The sequence below is a fragment of the Giraffa tippelskirchi genome, chromosome 12 (assembly GCF_054371585.1).
Source record: "Giraffa tippelskirchi isolate mGirTip1 chromosome 12, T2T-mGirTip1v1.2.pri, whole genome shotgun sequence".
In the NCBI taxonomy this organism is placed as follows: domain Eukaryota; kingdom Metazoa; phylum Chordata; class Mammalia; order Artiodactyla; family Giraffidae; genus Giraffa; species Giraffa tippelskirchi.
In genome coordinates this window covers 99,704,169-99,725,024 of record NC_137286.1, presented here as the reverse complement: position 1 = coordinate 99,725,024, position 20,856 = coordinate 99,704,169, and the positions used below count along the sequence as shown (strand labels likewise).

Sequence of the window (20,856 nt, the reverse complement as noted above, 5' to 3'; positions counted from 1 at the left end):
ACGTTTGGGAGCAGCTTTCCACCTGGTGCTTCAGGGACCATCCCCCACTCTGTGTCTCTGCCACCCGCTAGGCTCAGAGGTCTCTACTCGACCCTCTGTGTCCAGGGACAGGTGGACGAACAGAGTGCGTGGAGGGTTACCCCGGAGGAGTTTACCTGCTAGCCTTGAGCATGGTGTCCAGTGCATCTCCCCGTGTCCCCCGGGCCAGAACTCAAGCCCAAGGTCACATCTGACTGTGAGGAGAGCTGAGAAGTGTGGCTTCATTGTGTAACAGGGAGGAAAGGAAACCTTTTTCTTTCCTCCATTGTTGTCTAGTCGCATGGGATTCTCCAGGCAACAATACTGGAGTGGGTTGCCATGTCCTCCTCCAGGGGATCTTCTCTACCCAGGGATCGAAGCCCAATCTCCTGCATTGGCAGTTTGGTTCTTTACCACTGAGCCACCTAGGAAGCCCCTTTCTTTTCTCTGCCACTCATAAAATAGCTTTTCCCAAAGGACATCATCTTAGGGGGTTGAGGGTCAGCAATCCTACTAGAATGCTTCCAGCAGTATGATTTATTAATTTTGTTTAGATTTTTTGGCCACGCTGTGTGGCATGTGAGATTGTAGGTCCCTGACCAGGGGTTGAACCCACACTCCCAGGCAGTGTGAGTGCAGAGTCTTAACCACTGGACCACCAGGGGAGTCCCTGCAATGGTGTGATTTAAATAAGTTTTTATTCATCGCCACAGGACCTAACCTCCACATATAAAAGGGCTTAAATAGAAAAATAAGTTTTGAAAAGCAAAACAAAGATGTAAAAAACTATTTCAAAATATTTACTCATAGATTGTGAACTACCTATAAGGGTTAAATTCTATGTTTCCTACCTGAATGTGTCTAAGTCCGTTTTCCAGGACACTTTGTTGACACCGCAGGAGCACTGTCTTATATGGTGTACTACATGTCCCAGGGCTCAGCCAGCCAGGCAGCAGCACCAGGAACAGTAACACTGAATTTTCCCTCCTGGTCCACGTTCACGGAACCATCAAACATGCCCCCAGAGCCTTCCATCACGGACACAGCACAAATGGCTGTTTTTATCAGGTCCACTGACTCACATATCCTGATTTTTCTGCACATAAAGAGGTGCAACAAGTGGAGGATTTAATGGCCCAGAATTCAGCCATGGATTTTCCCTTACATTTTCATTTTATTATGATCAGATGGTTTTCTGAGGGCTGAGATTACCTTCATGCTGTTGGAAGAACAAACACTCAGGAGGTGAAAGCTGAGCCAGTCTCTCCCTTCTCTGCAGTGCCTGCACCTCCACGTCTGCTTGTTTATGGACGATTCTGAAGAACAGGGAGTTTGGCCCAGGCTTTGGTTGTGCTTCCACATGTGCGGGTGTACGTGCCAAGTCATTTCAGTCATGTCTGACTCTGTGTGACCCTATGGAGTATAGCCCGCCAGGCTCCTCTGTCCATAGGGTTCTCCAGGCAAGAATACTAGAGTGCGTTGCCATGCCCTTCTCCAGGGGATCTTCCCGACCCAGGGACCAAACCCATGTCTCTTATGTCTCCTACGTTGGGAGAAGGGTTCTTTACCACTAGCGCCACCTGGCCGGTCAGATCCACTCATCACTTTCCTCTTCATTCACAAGACTTGTGTCTAACAGATTCTCTTATGACAAAGGAGCGAACATGATCTATGTGAAAAGTGCAGAAGAATGATGCCAAATAGTAGCAGCACAATAACTAATAATACATTTGTAAGCACCAGTGATGTGTCAGACACCATTCTAAACCCTTTTTAAGTTGATTTTCACAGCCACTCTTTGAGGTGGATGCTCTGATTCACAAGGTAAAGACAAGGAAACAGGCTCACACGGAATAAATTTATTTCCCAGTGTCCCAAATCTCTCATTTAAAATCAGGATCATATTGCTCCGAAGCTTTCTACTCCTCAAAGCTTGCTCCAAACTCTTTCTATTCCACTGTGCCCCTTTAAGATTGATTCAGATTTGGTTTTAATTTTTTATTTTATTGGAGTATAGTTGCTATACAATGTTGTGTTAAGGTGAACATTTCTACTGTATAGCGAAGTGAACCAGCCTTATACATACACATATCCCCTCCTTTTTGGATTTCCTTCCCATTCAGGTCGCCACCGAGCACTGAGTAGAGTTCCCCGTGCTATACAGCCGGTTCTCATTAGTTGTAGGGATTCCCAGATGGTGCTAGTGGTAAAGAACCCACCTGCCAATGCAGGAGATGTAAGAGATGCCAGTTGGATACTCCAGTCGGAAAAATCCCCTGGAGGAGGAAATGGCAACTCACTCCAGTGTTCTTGCCTGGAGAATCCCATGGACAGAGAAGCCTGGAGTGCTGCAGTCCATGGTGTCTCAGAGAGTCGGACACAACTGAAGCGACTTAACACACACAGTCATTAGCTATCTGTTTTATACGTAGTAGTGTATGTCTGTCAATCCCAATCGCAGGGGTCATTTTTAAATAAGTACCACCAGGCGGGGGCGCTGTGCAGTCAGCCTGTTGTAAGCGAACAGATGACTGGCGGTCTCAGTTGGCAGCCGAGTGCTGAGCTGCTCCCGCCCCCGTGCCCTAGGTTTCCACCTGGAGCAGCACCTGAGTGAAGTGGCGCTACAGACGGCCCTCGCCAGCTCTTCCCGGCACTATGCCGGCCGGTCCTTCCAGATATTCCGGGCCCTCAAACAACCTCTGTCAGCACACGCCTTGTCGGACCTCCTCTCCAGGCTGGTGGAGGTGATTGGCGAGCACGGAGATGAGATTCAGGTACAGAAGGAAAGCTGGGGCATTCACCCTTCTCTCAGCGCAGAGATGAGGAATTAATGACTTTCTTTGAACTTTCTTCCTCCTGCCAATTATCCCAGCCGTTCAGACGTGTATAATTTATTTAAAAATTCTAGAGGTTGACTTTTGTTTTTACAAATATCTCTCCAGGCGGGTGCTGTTCTAGAAATTCAGTGGATACTTTTATTGAGCCAATAACCGAAATCCTTTGGTGACTCTGTTTTTATTGATTTTGTTTGGTGGGGACTGGGGGAGGTATTTTGTCTTGTTTTTGTCTTTTACTAACAACCTGAGATGCAGTTATGCAGCCTGCTTACCCAGAGAAGGGGGGCTGCAATTGTGTCTGTGCAGAGCACCACTCCTGTCTGTGTGGCTGGCCTTCCATAAACGGAGAAAAGCTAAAGAAATAGTGGGCAGAGCAGATGCCCCAAGAGGACCCTGTGGACTGTGGAACCTGGAGACTGGGAACAGGTGGAAAGCCAGGGGCATTACAAGCTCTGTAGCTGGGGCCAAAACCTTCTTTTCCATCAGAAATGTTCTGCATCTCAGAGGGCAGTACGCCTGGAGACTTCAGCTTCTTTTTCTCCTCTGGCCATTGGAAGCACACTTTAAAATGCCCCAAGTCACAGCCCTTCTCATCTTTCATCTCTTAATCTCCAGCTTCCAGATGTTGCCACTGTATTTCAAATGTCCACCATCCCCCTCAGCAAGGGGCCACACTTGCCCACTGTAGCCTTATCCCTCCCTGTTGGGTTTTGAATGAGGATGATCTGTTGAAAACCTCACATCTAGGGAGAGAAATCATCATGATTACCTGCTAACTCCTAAGCCATCTGAGTTTCCTAAGTGGCCCTTAAAATTTCTTGTAAATTAAAGTAGCCATGACTGTCCAGCTTTCAAAGATGGTATCAGTATTTGAATAAAGTTTGTATCCATTGAATTTATCTTCAAGATGGTAGCAGTAATTGTAAGTGGCACAGAATGTTGTCTTTGTGTGTCTGGCAGGGTTATGTCATGGAAGCCCTTCTTACCCTGGAAGCTGCCGTGGACAACTTGTCTGACTGCTTGAAGAACACTGATCTCTTAACTGTACTATCTCGGTGAGCGTCAGCTGAACAATATTTTAAAATCAGATCCACTGTACTGAATATTTGGGAGAAGCCTAGATTTTGGGCAAAGTCTAAAGAACAAATCTAGTTTTTTAAAGTCTGTTTGTGACCCGAGAAAGTATGTATAACATTTCCTTTAGTTTAAAAAAAAAAAAAAAGGAAATTACAACACACACATATATACACAGGAAGTTAGACAATGTGTTATTTCTACATAACACAAATATTATTTTTTTTAATTTCCTATTTCTTTGAGTATTTTTTCATATTTTATGTAATTATCCTATTTATCACATTTTATAGAAACAAAATAAGCATTGTTTTTTAAATGCATATATACAAGACTTACCTGATCCATCACCATAAAAACATTTGAAATAAATGTTGATTTTACTTGAAGAAATGTCTACCTTAGGATCTTTCATTTTTAGTTTTTAACTCCTTTTGTTCCTGTCAATGTTTAATAACCCATTTTAAATCATTCACAGTTTCATATTCTGTTTGGATAATTAAGCTCATCTTGCTTGAAAATGAATCAGTAATGTTATAGCAGGTTGGGCCTTGTTTCATTTTTAAGGTGAACATTTTTATGATAGGTAATTTAGTGTAATTACTAACACCATATATATTTATCTGTATAAACCCACAAGTTAATCTATATCAGTAAAAATTCAGCAACAATGTTGATAGAAATAGACTTAGAAATCATTTTTCATAAATTTTCTAAGTGCAAAAATTGTCCTTTAACACAAGCATTTACATTTTTCTTTCTAGATATTTCTGTATCTGTTCTTTTTATCAGTCAGTTAATAGCGTATTAACATTTGTGCCTATCGGATACATTTTATTTCATAATTATTCTCACCTAAATTCAAACAAAAATTAAATGAATGATCAGTAAACTTTAGAGCCAACTGCTTATTTCTTTAACTTTTCAATAAGTTAAAGTCAGTATTTGGTTTTGTTGTTTTGTTAGTGAGGATTGTTCTGGTTAAGTTTGGTTTTTCATAGCATTATGTTTAAGAATAAGGAAACATACTCCTTTTCATTTAAGAATGTGGAAAAAAATGATTAGAAAGTAGTATTTCCAAGGAATGATTTTCCCACTTTGTTGATGGATCTTAAAAGGACTAGCCTTTCACTGAAATGCACTGGATTCTTATTGAACTCTTTAATTTTTATACCCAGCTCTTCATCACCAGACTTAAGCTCTAACACTAAACTGACGGCGAGCAGAAAGAGCACAGGACAACTCAATGTGAACCCTGGGGCAGCTGGCGGCAACACGGCAACTGCAGAACGCAGCCGGCATCAGAGGAGCTTCTCTGTGCCCAAGAAGTTCGGTGTTGTGGACCGGTCCTCAGACCCACCTCGGAGTGCCACCCTGGACAGAATTCAGGCCTGTACTCAACAAGGCCTCTCCTCGAAAACCAGAAGCTCATCCTCCTTGAAGGACAGCCTCACGGACCCATCACACATAAACCATCCAACCAACCTATTGGCCACCATCTTTTGGGTCACGGTGGCTTTGATGGAATCTGATTTTGAGTTTGAATACCTAATGGCTCTGAGGCTGTTGAACAGACTGCTGGCTCACATGCCGCTCGATAAAGCTGAGAACCGAGAAAAGCTAGAGAAACTCCAGGCGCAGCTCAAGTGGGCAGACTTCTCGGGGTTGCAGCAGCTGCTGTTGAAGGGGTTCACCTCCCTCACCACTACCGACCTTACCTTGCAGCTGTTCAGTTTGCTGACACCAGTGTCCAAAGTATCCATGGTGGACTCATCTCAAGCCATTGGTAAAGCTCACTCTTAAGTTCTGGTCATGGTGGGACGTGTGTTTAGTGTAATAAGATAATGTGGGCTTAGCGCTTTTAATGATTGTGTTTAAAAATGGTTCTTTGGGAGTAGTTTATTTTTTCTTTTAAAATTTGTATAGAAGTTTTTCTTTGATTTTTTTAAAATTTATTTTTTAATGTGCTGGGTCTTTGCTGCAAGCAGGCTTTCTCCAGTTGTGGCAAGTGGGGGATACTCTTCATTGTGGTGGCTTTCTTGTTGTGGAGCACGAGCTCAAGGGTGCATGAGCTTCAGCAGTTGCAGCATGTCAGCTCAGTAGTTGTTGCTCCCAGGCTCCAGAGCACAGGCTCAATAGTTGTGGTGCCTGGGCTTAGATGCTCTGCAGCACATGGCATCTTCTTGGACCAGGGATTGAACTTGGGTCTCCTGCATTGGCAGGAGGATTCTCCACCACTGAGCCACCAGGGAAGCCCTGTGTAAGTCTTAACTATGTATATTGTAGAAGATGTTTTTAAGGCAGTCGCATAAAAGGGTCAAGAATAATACATGAGATTTTTCTTTCTGCTTTCCAGATCACATTGCAGACAGTGCTAGTTTATTCCATTGCTCTTAAACAGACATTTTCTCTTTTTTCTTAACTCGTAAATCTTTTATTTTTCTGAGCCTTTATTTTCCTCTTGAAAATTCCCTTGGTTCCCTGTTGTTTTGAATTAAATCAGCAAACCAGATTTTTAATACCATGGCGTGTGGCCCACAATTCTTTCCAGGAAGTCAAAGCTTAATACAGTGGAACTAAGCTACTCCTCATCATTTCAAAGAATCTTTCTGATAACTTAAATTGATTGGCCTGTGTCTTTTCAAACAAGTTTTCCTTAAAATACATTTTTTTTTGATAAAAGCTTCAAACTAGTGCTTCAGTTCATTTTTAATCCGCTTTTTAAAATCTATGCCAACAATCATTCTTACATGCAACAGTCGATAGCATGACAGCACTGTACCTGAAAACTGCAAATCTACTTCAGTGCCTGCTTTGAACGGGTGTCATTGTGGTTGTACATTTATCATGGATTTTATGTTAGATCAAAGTTACTTCAAAAGGCTGCTTTTGCATCTCCTCAGAATAAAATCTATAATAGGCCTTCCTGCTGTTAATGGCTCAAATGCACCATATTCACGTATCTCCATTTGTATCTTCTCTAATCCAGGGTTTCCACTGAATGTCTTGTGTCTTCTGCCCCAGCTGATACAGCATTTTGAAAACCCCAACCAGTTCTGTAAGGATGTAGCTGAGAGAATCGCTCAGGTATGCCTTAGGGCTTCACCCTCAGGCAGATCCAAGACCTGATGTTGGACAAAGGTTACCAGGCTTGGGGTGATACGTTTCATAAACCTGAAGATACTAACTGATATCACTAGTAATTCACGCTTCTGGGTGGCTGATTCACATGGTCGTTTCATTATTGAGAAAATAGGTGGGGGAAAAAAAATGGTGAAAATTAAATGACTAAGCATTCTGGCTGCCCCCAAAAATGTATCAATCAGTTTTCCAGGCTGCTGGGACTTAGAGCAAAATTGCTAACATTTCTTCCTTATTCATCAGACTGTTGTATACCTAATTGACTTTCCTCTCATAAAAGGTTTGTTTGGAAGAGAAGAACCCCAAACTTTCCAATCTTGCACACGTCATGACTCTTTATAAAACACACAGCTACACGAGGGACTGTGCCACGTGGGTCAACGTGGTCTGCCGGTACCTTCATGAAGCCTATGCTGACATCACCTTGAATATGGTTACCTACCTGGCAGAGGTAAGTTCCTGAATTGAGGGTAAAATCCGTTGTAGTTTCTATGTGTAAAATATGTATGTGAAACTGATAATAAGAGCCTTAACTTTGTTTATTGATCTTGTATTTGCTTACTGTATATTATCATAGACACTTAAAACAACTGATTCTCACAACAACTCAGTGATTATAACAAAGATCTGAGAATCAGCCAGCTTAAGTAATCTACCACAAGTGTAAGATGTCAGAGCAGCCTCTGAAATGATGTATAGCTGCCTCTAAAGCATAAACTCCTTTTTACTACCCTGGTACCTGTCAGCACATGCCAGAGACAAGAAGATTTTACTCAAATTATTCTGGGTGTTCAAATCTTATATAAGGACTTACTGTGTTTAACGGTTGTGTGCTCTAAACTCATTAACAAAGCATAAATTTTGAAGATACTCATTTTTCCACACAATAGATTTGTGTAATTATTTTCTCATCTGTTAACTGTTTAGTTCTTTTGGCCACTTTTGATGTGGAATTTCAGCATTTCTTTGAATCATTTCTATTATATTTTAGTTTTGAACAGTAAGTTTTTTTCATTATGTCTGTCACATCAGTTTGCTCATTATTTTTCTTTTGTTTTTGAAAAATATCATTGGCTTCTTTTTTGATTGTAAAAGCAGTATGTGTTCATAGAAAATTCGGAAGGTACAGAACAGTAAAAAAAAAAAAAAAAAGAAAAGAAAAATCATCCCAAATAACTAAAATATCTAGAGAGAATTTTGTTGCGTGTCCTTCCTGTATTATTTCTGTATAACACACACCCATTTACATCAGTGTTAGCATCATTTATTATATAGAAACTGTATATCCCTTATTATTTCACTTAATATAGCTAATATCTTTTACTGTCTTTAAACACATCATTCTATTGAATACATGGTATTTCATCATACAGATTACCATAATTTATGTTTCCATTTCCTTGGTGTTTGACATTTAAATTGCTTACGGAGTTTTCTTGTTTTGTGTGGGATTTTTTTTTTTTAACCATTATAAATAATGCCTTGGTGAAATCTCATACTTAAATCTTAGTATCTGTCTCTAGGTTTGGAAAAGTTCTTAAAAGTATGATTACTGTTTCAAAAGATATGAAGACTTTAGTTCTCTTGATTTCGGTTGCCAGATTATCCAAGTTACATTTCCACCGATGATTCCCACCCCTCCTATACCCTCCCCAGTACTATCATCACTTTGATAACTAACAAATGTATCTCTTTTGTTTTCATTTGTAATTTTCAGTCACTGGTGGTGTTTGATACTTTCCTTTTGAGGCTTATTTTGTTGTATTCCATTGTGTGAAATTTTTTTTAGGTCTTAGTAAGCATTTTTCTTTTTTTTTTTAAAAAGAGCTTTTATTTACTTATTTATTAGGCTGTGCTGCATGGCATTGTGGGATCTTAGTTCCTCGAGCAGGAATCACACCCTGTGCCCCCTGTAGTGGAAGCACAGTCTTAACCACGGAACCGCGAGGGAAGTCCCTGAATATTACATTTATATATCAGACCTACAGCATTGCCTTTGATAACATCTCCACCTCTTCAGTAGTTAGGATTTTCTTTTCCCTCCTAAGGAAATGTGCAGTCATAAAGATACTAGGAGACCTTGGTGCTTCTGTGTGGAAATCTGGTGTCAGACTGACTCACTCTGCGCGTTGCCCCCACAGCTGCTGGAGAAGGGCCTCCCCAGCATGCAGCAGCCCCTCCTGCAGGTGATCTACAGTCTGCTCAGCTACATGGACCTTTCTGTCGTTCCTGTAAAGCAGTTCAACGTGGAAGTTCTGAAGACCATTGAAAAATACGTGCAAGTGAGTGTTGAACCAGATGTTTCCAGACAGTCACTCCAGAAAGACAGGCTTTGCACGGAGCTTGTACTTCGCCATGGTTATATGGGCGCCAGGCTGCGTGTTCACTTATCGATGTCCATAACACGCTGAGAGTGGCCAAGACAGGGGCTGAGCGCCACCCTGAGCGGTGTCGTGAGGAGAAAGGCAGGACCAGGCCCCGGTGTGTTCCTGAGCCTTCAGAGGACACGTCTCTGCCTCCTGAGCTTCAAGGCTGGACACTGAAAGAACGCCCCAGCTGGGGGGCAGGGGCAGGGTCTTGTTTGAGGGGTTCTATTTCAAAGGAGAAGGAAGAAGCAACTTGTGTGTGCCTGGTTCTAGACCAGATGTTTCAGATGAGAAGGGTTAATTCAGAGGTGAAAATTGTCACTTAGGGTTGAAGGAACTAGGGGTAAGAAATCGGCATACTCGTACTTGAAAATACTCCAACAAACAAAACATACTGTGTACTTGGTGAGTTTCAGAGTTCAAGGGCAAATGTTCGGTTTTCTCTGGTTAAACTCATTGACTAAGCCTGACAATTTTAAACACTTTTTCCCCATCCTCACTTCACCAGTCACATTACTTGCAGAATTTGCAAATGCTAAAAATTATTTTCAAGTTTTTTTTTTTTCTCCCAAGTGGCATTGCTCCAACAACAACAGTTGTACCATGTGGTAGCTATTCATTATCGCTTTCTCACTTGACACGCACGAGAGACAGAGGGTCAGTTCACATCTTTGCCCCTTGTTCAAAAAAAAAATTTGTTTTATTAGACTACCTGTTCTTAGGCCTGTGGACCATCCCTGGTACTTGAGACCTTATCCTGAATGGTGGCTAATTTCATATCAAACCATGACCTCCCTTGTGCAGAATTTAACAATGAAGGGAATGCATTCTATTTCATGTGCTTTTATTCCAAGTCATAGGGAAATAATAACGTTTATCAGGCTGGTTATCCATATTCAGTATTTTTATGGGAGAAGTGTCTCGGTCTGCCTGGGAGTTGTCAGAGACACAAAGATGGTGAAACACAGTGAGACTTACAGGAAGAGTAGGAATTTGATAAGGAAGGAGAGGAAGGGCATTCCAGGATGAGAGAATAGCAAGAGGAAAGGCACAGAGGCTAAGGGACTTTGGCTGGTATGGGAGATTCCAGGGGAGATGACCCATGTAGGCCTTGCTTGAAGAGTGTGGACTCCTCCTTGTCCACCAGGGGGAGCCCTTGAAGGTGTTTAAGCGGGGAAGCGGCTTGAGCTGAGGATTCTGGAAAGATCACTGTAGCTGGAATGGGTTTGATGGACCCAAGGAGAGGCTGCAAGCAGGGAAGCCAGTTAAGAGACCATTGAAATAGTCCAGGCAGAGGCCAGGGAGGATTCAGCTGAGTCTGTGCCAACAGGAGTGGAGGTGGGCAGGGGTAGGGGTCAGATTCTCAGGAGGGAGGGAAGAGGGGAGTTAGGAATGGTTCCCAGACTCCTGGGTTAGGTCATGAGGAAGAGATGGACAAGAAGAAAAGAGGGCTGAGGGCAGAGCACAGATGCCCAGGAAGCAAATGGAGCAGAAAGAGCCAGAGAAGCAGGAAGCATGGACGGAAACTGGAGGCTGGGAGAATCTTGAGAAGGAGTGAGAAGATAGTAGCGTGACTGCAATGAGGGTTGGAGTTTTTTTTGTGTTTTGTTTTGCTTTTCAAATTAAGGAAGTACCTCATTAGCAAAAGCGGTACCTTGTTATTTTAAACTTCTGTTTATTTGAATGTGGACAAAACTAGTCTTTTTTATTTGCTTATTTCCTAAATGTAGCTCCTCTTATAGATAAATTATCTCTTTTATGTCGTTTGCCTTTTACTTATCAAAGAATTTCCTGCACTGTTTTAAATCCGTGAGTTCTGACAGGTCATGAGAAGTTTCAGTAGCTATAGGAGCACGTTAGTTTTCTTTAATGAAATAAGTTTTTAAGTATTGACTGACTGTTTCGTTTCCTTCAGAGCATTCACTGGCGAGAAGCGCTGAATATCTTGAAGCTGGTGGTTTCTCGATCTGCCAGCCTAGTTTTGCCTTCCTACCAACACAGCGACCTCTCAAAGATAGAAATACATCGAGTGTGGACGAGCGCATCCAAGGAATTACCTGGAAAAACCCTAGACTTCCACTTTGATATTTCAGAGGTATGTTACCTGTTTCCGTAAACTTTAGCATGAATACATAGTGGCAAAGTTCAAAACTAGCCGCCTAGAGAAGGGGAGACTTACTTTACATTTATGTCAAACGAAAGCTTCTAAGGCTTAATGAGGTTTTTTGTTTTTTTTTTAAAAGAACACATTCACAGGGGCTCTCATTTGACAGCTTTTAAAAATAGAAGCTAGCCTCAGTTAAATAAAAAGGATTCCACAGAAAAGATACTTTTTAAAATGGAATGATCTTAAGCATTTTAAACCATGACCTTCACTCATTCTTTATCTGACTGCTGCCACATCCTGCCTTGTATCTGCAACCTTGTTTCCTAAACTGTAGCCAAACCAGTGAATGACCGAGATTTATGGAATCTGCCTTTATGGTCATTTCCCCAAGCCACACTGCCTTTTTTTCTTTAATATTTTTTTTAAGTTGATATGTTGTATTTTCATTTTTATTAAGTTCCAGGAATTTGGGGGGGGGGGCGTCACATGGCATGCAGGATTTTAGTTGCCCGACCAGGGATCAAACCCATGGCCCCTGCAGTGGGCACGTGGAGTTCTAAAAACTGGACCATCAGGGAAGTCTCCCACACTGCTTTTTACAGTACCACTATTTAAATTCTTGCCTTAAGAAAGAACGGAATGTGGAGAGAAGAGACCTGTGAACCAAACTAAGGATTCAGGAAGAAAAGAGGTCACAAAATAGTCAGATTTACCTGCTGGTCCATGAACAAACTTTTGGAAACCTGTACTTAAGTATGTTAGTCTAAGATATAAAAATACATTTGCTTTTCTGTCTCTCTTACCCCGTGACCGATAAGCCCCCTAAAGCAGAAACCATGGTCGACTGTCCACTTTGTAATTACGGTCTGTACAATGTCTAATGCATGAACGTACTTCATACATATTCTTCAGCTTAGCTGAATGAATCAGTTCACTAAAGGAATAAACTAGGCCTGCTGACGTGGAACTTATTGGCTCAGTTGTAGCCAGATTGGGTTTTTTCAAACAGTTGTCTCATTGACCATTCAACACTCAGGATGAGACACTGTTTATTGCTGCTATTGTGATATTTATATATGACATTAAGGTATCAAATCAATATTTTTCCATTTTAAACAGTTTATATTGCTAGGGTAGGAGAGGGGAGCTTACTCTTTTACTAAAGTTTATTCCATTCCAAAGAGGTACAGAAAACCTGTAGCCAATCAGCTGCATGCCCCCGAGACCCAGTTGCTCCAGAAAGATGGGCCTGGAGAGACAGGTGGGACACTCCCAGCCAGTGTCTCTCATCTCTGAATGTGGGCCTGTGAACAGGTTTCTGCAGAGACTCCCTTGGGGCTGAAGTTTGGGAGGTGCTATCTACCCAGCCACCACATTACAGACCTCTCAGGAAGTGAAGTTTCTTAAATGTTGCCCAAGAACCTGGCCCTGACTGTTTCATTTAAATAATTGAAAGCATAGATTTAAATAAATTTTTAAATACTTGAGAGTATAAGATTGGTGATTACAGGTTGGGATGAGGGGAAGGAATTTTGGTCTTGTTATAAGAAAGTCTTTCAAGCTTAAACATCTGAAAATAATTTGCTTTCCTGCATGCTTTCCTTCTCATCTTTACAGTCATTTCTGAAGTGTGTTTAAGCAATTGGGTGTGTTTTCAGCTGCTCAAGAGGGTGGGAAGGTGTTGAAGATGCAAAATGGTTTGTGTGTTAGTCACTTAGTTGTGTCTGACTCTTTGCAACCTCAGGACTGTAGCCTGTCAGGCTCCTCTTTCCATGGAATTCTCCAGGCAAGAATACTAGAGTAGGTGCTCATTCCCTTCTCCAGGGTATCTTCCCAACCCAGGGATCGAACCTCAGTCTCCTGCATTGCAGGCGGATTCTTTACCATCTGAGCCACCAGGGAAGCAAAATGGTTTAGGATGTGTTCTTGAACATCAGGGAAATGAGCCTCCGTGTAACACTGAACTTCTCTACATTTTCATCAAATAAGCAGTTCTTGGTTGCTGCTGGGAGACCGAGCCACATACCAAGGACGTGGATGAGAGAGAATGTATGCTTCTCTGCTTTTTTCCCTGCAGACGCCCATCATCGGGAGGCGGTATGATGAACTGCAGAACTCCTCTGGGCGTGACGGGAAGCCCCGGGCCATGGCTGTCACCCGGAGCGCATCCTCCACCTCCTCAGGCTCCAACTCCAACGTCCTTGTCCCTGTCAGCTGGAAAAGACCCCAGTATTCCCAGGTAAAGAGTCCTCGACTCACAAGATTGGACAGGAGCTTAGGGGGCCTGTTGAACCCAACTGTGATACGCGATTTGGGCAGCCACCCTCCTGATGTCACCCACCTAGGCATCAGCACTTCAGTGATGAGGAGCTCATGGCGTCTGTATTCTGAGGGAACCCCTTGACTCTTTGAAGAGTTCATTATGTTGAGTTGAAGTCCGACCCTCTGTTGCTTCTACTCATTGATCCTAGTTCTCTTAAGGCTTAGAAAATGCAATCAGATCTCTCACATGGCAGCCTTTCAGACACTTAACCTACCCCCCTCTGCCACTCACCCAGATGAGTCCTCTTTCCTCCAAATAATACACCCTAGTTCTCCCAACCAATCCTCTGTGGCAGGGCTGCACGCTGTCCTGCGAGCCGGCCCTGGATCCAGTCAAGGGGTTCATGCATGGCTGACAGGAGCAGAGCAGGCGCCCAGATTTCTCCGTGGTTGCATTGTCTCTGTTCACTCTATGGGTTATTAATGTCACTGGACTTGCTGTCAAGTGAAACCTGTGCATTATTTAGGGCTCTTTTGGTGACATGTGCCAGAAGCCCAGTGAAAAACTGCCTGAAGTGAAAAAGGAACGTGTTCACCCCTGTATCACGGCTTCAAGTGGAGCTGGATTCTAGCACACAGAATCCTTAGACCCTCTCCCTCCTCCTCATGGCCCCACCTTCCCATCCCAAAGTCCTGCTTTCCTCTCTGCTGACTTCGTTCTTGGGCAGGTTCTTCCCTGTGAGGCACCAGCGACCTCTGGCAGCTCCAAATTTACGTGGTCTTTGCCTCTGACCATTTCAGGGTAGAGGCCTCCTCTCCCTGACATCCACAGCAATTCCAGAGAAAATTAAAGTGTTAGTCGCTCAGCCATGTCTGACTCTTGGCTGACTCCATGGACTGTAGCCCACCAGGCTTCTCTGTCCATGGGGTTTTCCAGGCAAGAATACTGGAGTGGGTTGCCATTCCCTTCTCCAGGGGATCTTCCCGACTCAGGGATTGAACCTGGGTCTCCTGCATTGCAGGTAGATTGTGTACTGTCTGAGCCACCAGGGAAGCCCCATTCTAGAGAAAGGATTCTTGCAATCCCTACGAGGGAGGAAAAGCATCCCCTGGTGGGAGAAGAGCTGTCCCAAGATGAAAGAGGAACTGCATTACCGGGAGAAGGAGAAGTGGATGCTGTGCAGAGAAAACCCGTTAGTTTGCACGTCCAGCAGGACTCATCCTCACTCTTGGAGGCTGGGAAGATGGAGCCTACAGTGCAGCACCTGCTGGAGCCGAGCTGGTTCTCAGGGGGTGTTCACTGCGGGTTGAACAGAGAACCCGCTATACTCTCTTGGGGGTTCAGAAAAGAGAAGACACACACACAGCCCAGTTCCATGTTCCTCTGTATTGACTGCTTCCCAGAATTGTAAAACGCCCACTAAAACCTAGAGAAAGCCATTCTTCAACATCAAGGTCCTCCTGTCTTTGACCTTGAAAGGACACCATATTGAGTGTCTCAAGAAGGATGCAGGGAACTGAGTTCCATCAAGAAGGAAAATCTGTAAATGATCCTGGCCTCCTTGCAGGCTCCATATTAACTTAAATCAGGTTAAAAAGGAAAAAAATCATTTTCAAGTTGTTAGGGTGATTGCTTTAAGAGTAGTTCTGAAGCACACTGACATTTTTGAGGCTCTGGTTACTCATCTTTTTCATTCTCAATTCACCCATCATTCTGAGACCTAGTTTATCTATGTCATTGGAAAATGTGATGGTTTGTGGAAGAATCCCAATGCTTAAGGAACTGAAAAGTAACATTTATGAAGAAAAGCAAAAGGAATTGAATCTATTTAACTACAGGAAGAATACGTTGAGAAAGATTTAACATGCCTTGCAAATAATCGAATTTAATTCTGCAGAAAGTAAAGCTATCCTCCCATTTGGGGTAAAGAGATTTGTGTTGTAACGTAAGAGATTTAATTTAGGTGTAAGGAAGGGCTTGCTAATGACTGAAAGTTGTAGCACACAAGAAAGATGACCAAGGGGAGTAATGAGTATCTGCTAAGAACCAAGGGATTGACTTTCATATCCTCTCCCTTAGGAATCTTCAGATCAGCACTGTCCAGTAGACATACAATGTGAGCCTCATTTAAATATTTCTAACAGTCATCTTTTGAAAAAAAGTCAAAAAAAAAAAAGGGCAAGTCAATTTTAGTAACATTTTAGTTAATATATCTAAAATATTTTTCAGTGTATAATCAATATATAATCATTGACGAGCTATTTCACACTCTTCCTTCATACCAAATCTTCATGTGTTTTACATCTCTCTGTTCTCACTGGCTACATCTCAGGTAATTAGCCCTGTGTGGCTGATGGCCACAGGATTAGAGCAGATTTGATCACAGGTCCCCAGATTAAAATCTGCCTGTGTGCTTCTTTTCCAGAAGAGGACCAAAGAGAAGTTGGTGCATGTCCTTTCTCTGTGTGGCCAAGAAGTAGGATTAAGCAAGAATCCATCAGTAAGTTCTGTCATGTATCATATTTATTTTGGTATCGTTATCGCTTTTGCTTTTGGTCATGTAGAGGATTCAACTATGAATTACAAGTATGATATCCATCATCTTGATCAATCTTTTAGACTTCTCTCCACACTATGATTTTTACTCTTTTTTTTTTTTAAATAAATTTATTTATTTTAGTTGGGGGCTAATTACTTTACTGATTTTTACTCTTACTTAGTTCAGAAACAATGAAAGATGTTATTGGCTGTCTGCTCTAGTTGATAAATAAAAACTCAAGTTGGTAAATAAAAACTCAAGTTATTTTTGTTTTTTAGTATCTTGATTTTTAAATAATATACCCAGACTTTCTTAAAATAGGTATATGTGACTGTCTCCTGCACTACTGTATATGATATACATTCCTTTGGCATATAATTTTACTCTGTACACACATTTCTTAATGTGATGTCACTATTTTACTCATGTAAAGGTGAAAACAGTGATATGTTTTTTTCTTGCATAAACTTCTACTGATGTAATACCAGTAGTTGGAAAAAAATATGTACCACTGGGCTTTGAAATAAAATGAATAACTAAAGTACCAGAAGTTAACTTCTGAAGCTTTTTTAAAAATTTAGAAAATTAAAATTGTGTGTGAGAACACTGCAGCAAAAGGTTTGGTTTTGCCAGGTATTTTTATTTCATCTGTATTGTAGCATCTTTATTAGTAACCAGAAAAGAAGTTCGCAAACCAAGTTATTTTCAAGTACAGTAAGAACCAGCAAATGGTTTCTCTGTGGAGTTGCTTTTAAAATTCCAAAATGTATATGCTAATGTAGTTCATGACCAGGTGAAATATGAGAGACTCATAGGTACCTAGAGTAAAGGCTGATACTTATTATCATCCTGGAATGTGCTCCAGCAAGAAGCATTGCCTCCTTTGAAGTCACCTTCCAAGTTGCTGATTGGTGGGTTTGCTGCTGCTCCTGTGACATCACTGAGGGCAGAGGGACCAGGGATAACGACAGGGAGGGCGGACAGAGCCTCCCAGCCCACCAGGGAAGGGAATGGCAGCCTTTATCTCCACAGCAGCACAGCCAGCAAGGGCCATTTCTCTCCGCCCCTGTGGTTACACTTTCCCCTTCGGATCCCACTGCCCGTTCTGTGCTGTGGCCTTTCAAGCTAGAATTGTTCACTGTGTTACAAATAAGAAAAGCCACACTAACTAGGAAAGGGAGCATTCAGCTGAGGAAATCAGAGTGCTAGTCTCTCCCTGGATGGACCTAGAGACTGTCATACAGTGAAGTGAGTCAGAAAGAGAAGAACAAATACCATGTAATACCACTTATATGTGGAACCTAGAAAAACGGTACAGGTGAATTTATTTCCAAAGCAGACACAGAGACACAGATGTAGGAACAAATATGGATACCAAGCAGGGGAAGGACGGTGGGAGTAACTGGGAGATTGGGATTGACAATATATGCACTATTGATACTATGTATAAAATACTAATAGATGGCTAAAGAGAACCTCCTGTGTAGCACAGGGAACTCCACTCAGTGCTCTGTAGTCATCTAGTGGGAAGGAAATCTAAAGAAGAGGGGATATATATATGTATATATATATACACACACGTACAACTGATTCACTTTGGTGTACAGTAGAAACTAACACAACATTATAAAGCAGCTATACTCCAATTAAAAAACAAAGAATTCTAGTCTCTCATCTCTCCCTGACTAGGTGGCTGGTCCTCAGTGCTGTTTATCTCATGTACCCATTTGCAATCCCTGTACAGACTGTGTGTTGTACCATTTTATAAAAACCTAGTGCAAATCCTATGACTGTTCTTAAAACACTGGAGGAAAAAAAAAGTATATTTAAAATCCATTTACTTTTTCCTGTTGAGAGACAATTGTTATATTTAAATTCTTATAAATGAATTTTTACTTTCAAGGAAGACCAAGAGGTTATAATGGTTAAATTAAAAGAACACTGTTCATTTTGTTTAATATCAGTCTATGTTCAGGAGAGGCTGCATAGCAAAACATTTAGATTTATTTCAAGTCTATTATTCCTAAGAAGTTATATTAAAATGGCCCAAGAAAAATGAACCTAAACATACAATTTTAAAATGTTGACATACTAAAATTTTAATAGAAAAAAAAAAGTTTTGTTTAAATCAACAGGACAGGAATTTGAGTGTGAATTCTGAACAGCTCAGCTTCTCTTCTGTAATTCAAATGAACAAGTTCTGTACTTCTTGACTTAGGTTTCTTTTTCTTTACCAGTTCCTGGTTTCTCTCTCAAAGGGTTAAATCCTTGGCTTTCTATAGTTCATTCTATAGTAACATATTTTGTTGGCATCAGTAGTCCTTAAAATCTTACATGATAATATGTATGTGACGTATATGTGTATGTGAATCTATACAGTTTCTAACCTTGGTCAGTGTAGAAACAATGGAAAATTTCTTGGCTGCTGTAGACTGTCTGTGAACACAGACACGCTTAGTTGAAACACACACACACACACACACACACACACACACACACACACACACACACACACACACACACACACACACACACACACACACACACACACACACACACACACGTAGGATACAGTCTTCATTAAGAAGCAACTATTTGACTCAAACATTTTCCTAGTACATGAACTTGCGTCTTTGCAATGAGTTTAATCTGAAGGCACCTGTCCAACATAAATAATAAAAGAACATTCTAAAAATACCCACTTAAGGAATTAGGTGTGTTCTGGAAATACAGTGCTACCGAGGAGCCAGTTACGGGTTCTGTAGCTCAAACCACCGAAGGGAGAGTGGTTTCTCAGGAGAGCCCTCTCGGTTCACAGGTGATCTTCTCGTCGTGCGGGGACCTGGACCTGCTGGAGCATCAGACGAGCCTGGTGTCGTCCGAGGACGGGGCCCGGGAGCAGGAGAACATGGATGACACCAACAGCGAGCAGCAGTTCCGGGTCTTCAGAGACTTTGACTTCCTAGATGTGGAGCTGGAGGATGGAGAGGTAGGCACAGGCTCAGTGAAAACCATCCACTCAGCCTTTTCTTTGCTAATGAAACGGTTTCTTTCTACCTGCTAAATAGTGAGTTCTTTAATTAGAAAGCTTGTAAACTTTATTTTGGATCAGTTTATTCAAAGTACAGCAGCTTAACTTGGGCAAAAATTCACCCCACCCTTCCTGTCTGAGCCCAGGGCCAGAGCGGTTCCAAGTTCTTTCTAAATGGCAGAGATCTTTGAATGGCCACACGGAGACTCTGTATGTGTAGTCCGAAGGTGAACTTAAAAAACAGAAACATTGACGGTCTCAGCCTGTTCTCTGGTGCCTGGGAAAAACATGCGAAGCATTTCATTATTTTAAGCGTGAAGTTGCTCTTATGTGATGATTTCAAAGCTTGCCTGCTACAGCCTGCGATCAGAGCCCGAGGGCCTGGCATCTTTGTGCTGTTTGAAATCCTCAGAACTTGAAACTAGATTTAACATATAAGAGAGCTCCTAGCTCTGCTTTTGGCTGGTTTTTGACACCTGGAGCAGCTGAATTCAAGTCTGAACAGGCAGATGCAGATCTGCGTATTTGAGTGATAATTGTGGTAATGAGGTGCTTCAGTGATGAGTCATGTTTTTGAAAACTGGGAGTGGAAGGAGGAGCATTGTTTCAGTAGCTTGGGGGCATATTCCAGCTGAGAGGCAGGCTTTTTCCTCCTGGGATGGACACTAAGTTCCCTTCAATGAGGTTGCCATCTGTAAAAATGCCTGGTACCCAGCCTGGTGTGTGGTGGGCTCCACATTATACTTCCCAGACAGAGGGCTTTCTGCCAGTCACACAGTTCAAATGGAAGCCCATATTCCAAGCTTATCATATCCTATGGTTAGTAGTAGTAGTAGTAGTGTTAGTCATGACTTTGTAACCCCATGGACTATAGCCTGCCAGGGTTCTCTGTCCATAGGATTCTCCAGGCAAGGATACTGAAGTGGGTTGCCATTCCCTTCTCCAGGGGATTTTCCCAACCCAGGGCGTGAACCTGGGTCTCTCACATTGCAGGCAGATTCTTTACCATCTGAGCCACCCAGGAAGCCCTATGGCAGGTAAGGCACCTCGTAATTATAAACTTGGGGAAAATGATACTTCAGGTAACTGCTTACCTTCCCTAAAAGAACACTTGCTGACCAGTCCACTTATGTCAAGGCTAGGGCATGTCCTTACTGGCCACTGACGACCCTGGCTGTCTTTGCCAGCAAGGGAGAGGCATGTCCTCAGAATGAAGAATGTTTTCTTCACCAATTCTTCCCCTGGAAACAGGTTTATCAGATCCAGTCCTTTTAAGAGTCTAAAGGCACTGACTGCAAGGCACCTTTAAAACATGTCAGCTTTTCACCTTGAATTTTCTTGAACCAGTAAAAAGTTCTGCAGTTTTCTGTGTTAACCATAACTAGCAATAAAGAAATCAACAAGTAAATGTGGTGAGAATTGTTTAAAAAGTGTAATGCAAAATACAGCTGTTTTGAATATTTTCAAAATGAGCTAGAGG

At 42.1% G+C, this 20,856-nt stretch overlaps 1 protein-coding gene and 1 long non-coding RNA gene across 4 annotated transcripts in view; one reads left to right on the top strand and one right to left on the bottom strand.

The window, feature by feature from the left end:
* FRY (FRY microtubule binding protein) overlaps window positions 1-20,856 on the top strand; it is a 330,073-nt gene that overhangs the window by 280,201 nt on the left and 29,016 nt on the right. For all 3 annotated transcript variants that reach the window (XR_014071062.1, XM_081549217.1, XM_081549220.1), the window contains exons 42-51: window positions 2,605-2,792; window positions 3,816-3,910; window positions 5,108-5,715; window positions 6,919-7,016; window positions 7,351-7,521; window positions 9,212-9,352; window positions 11,352-11,531; window positions 13,621-13,782; window positions 16,232-16,306; window positions 19,164-19,334. Coding sequence is in view for 2 of the 3 variants with exons in the window: in XM_081549217.1 (XP_081405343.1) it covers window positions 2,605-2,792; window positions 3,816-3,910; window positions 5,108-5,715; window positions 6,919-7,016; window positions 7,351-7,521; window positions 9,212-9,352; window positions 11,352-11,531; window positions 13,621-13,782; window positions 16,232-16,306; window positions 19,164-19,334 (1,889 nt within the window). In the remaining variant the exon portion in view is untranslated. The remainder of the gene's footprint in view (window positions 1-2,604; window positions 2,793-3,815; window positions 3,911-5,107; window positions 5,716-6,918; window positions 7,017-7,350; window positions 7,522-9,211; window positions 9,353-11,351; window positions 11,532-13,620; window positions 13,783-16,231; window positions 16,307-19,163; window positions 19,335-20,856) is intronic.
* On the bottom strand, window positions 18,953-20,757 carry LOC145529252 (uncharacterized). The gene is made up of 2 exons (XR_014071065.1): window positions 20,471-20,757; window positions 18,953-19,319 (listed from the first exon to the last, which is right to left on the bottom strand). It is a non-coding gene; the product is annotated as an uncharacterized LOC145529252 (long non-coding RNA).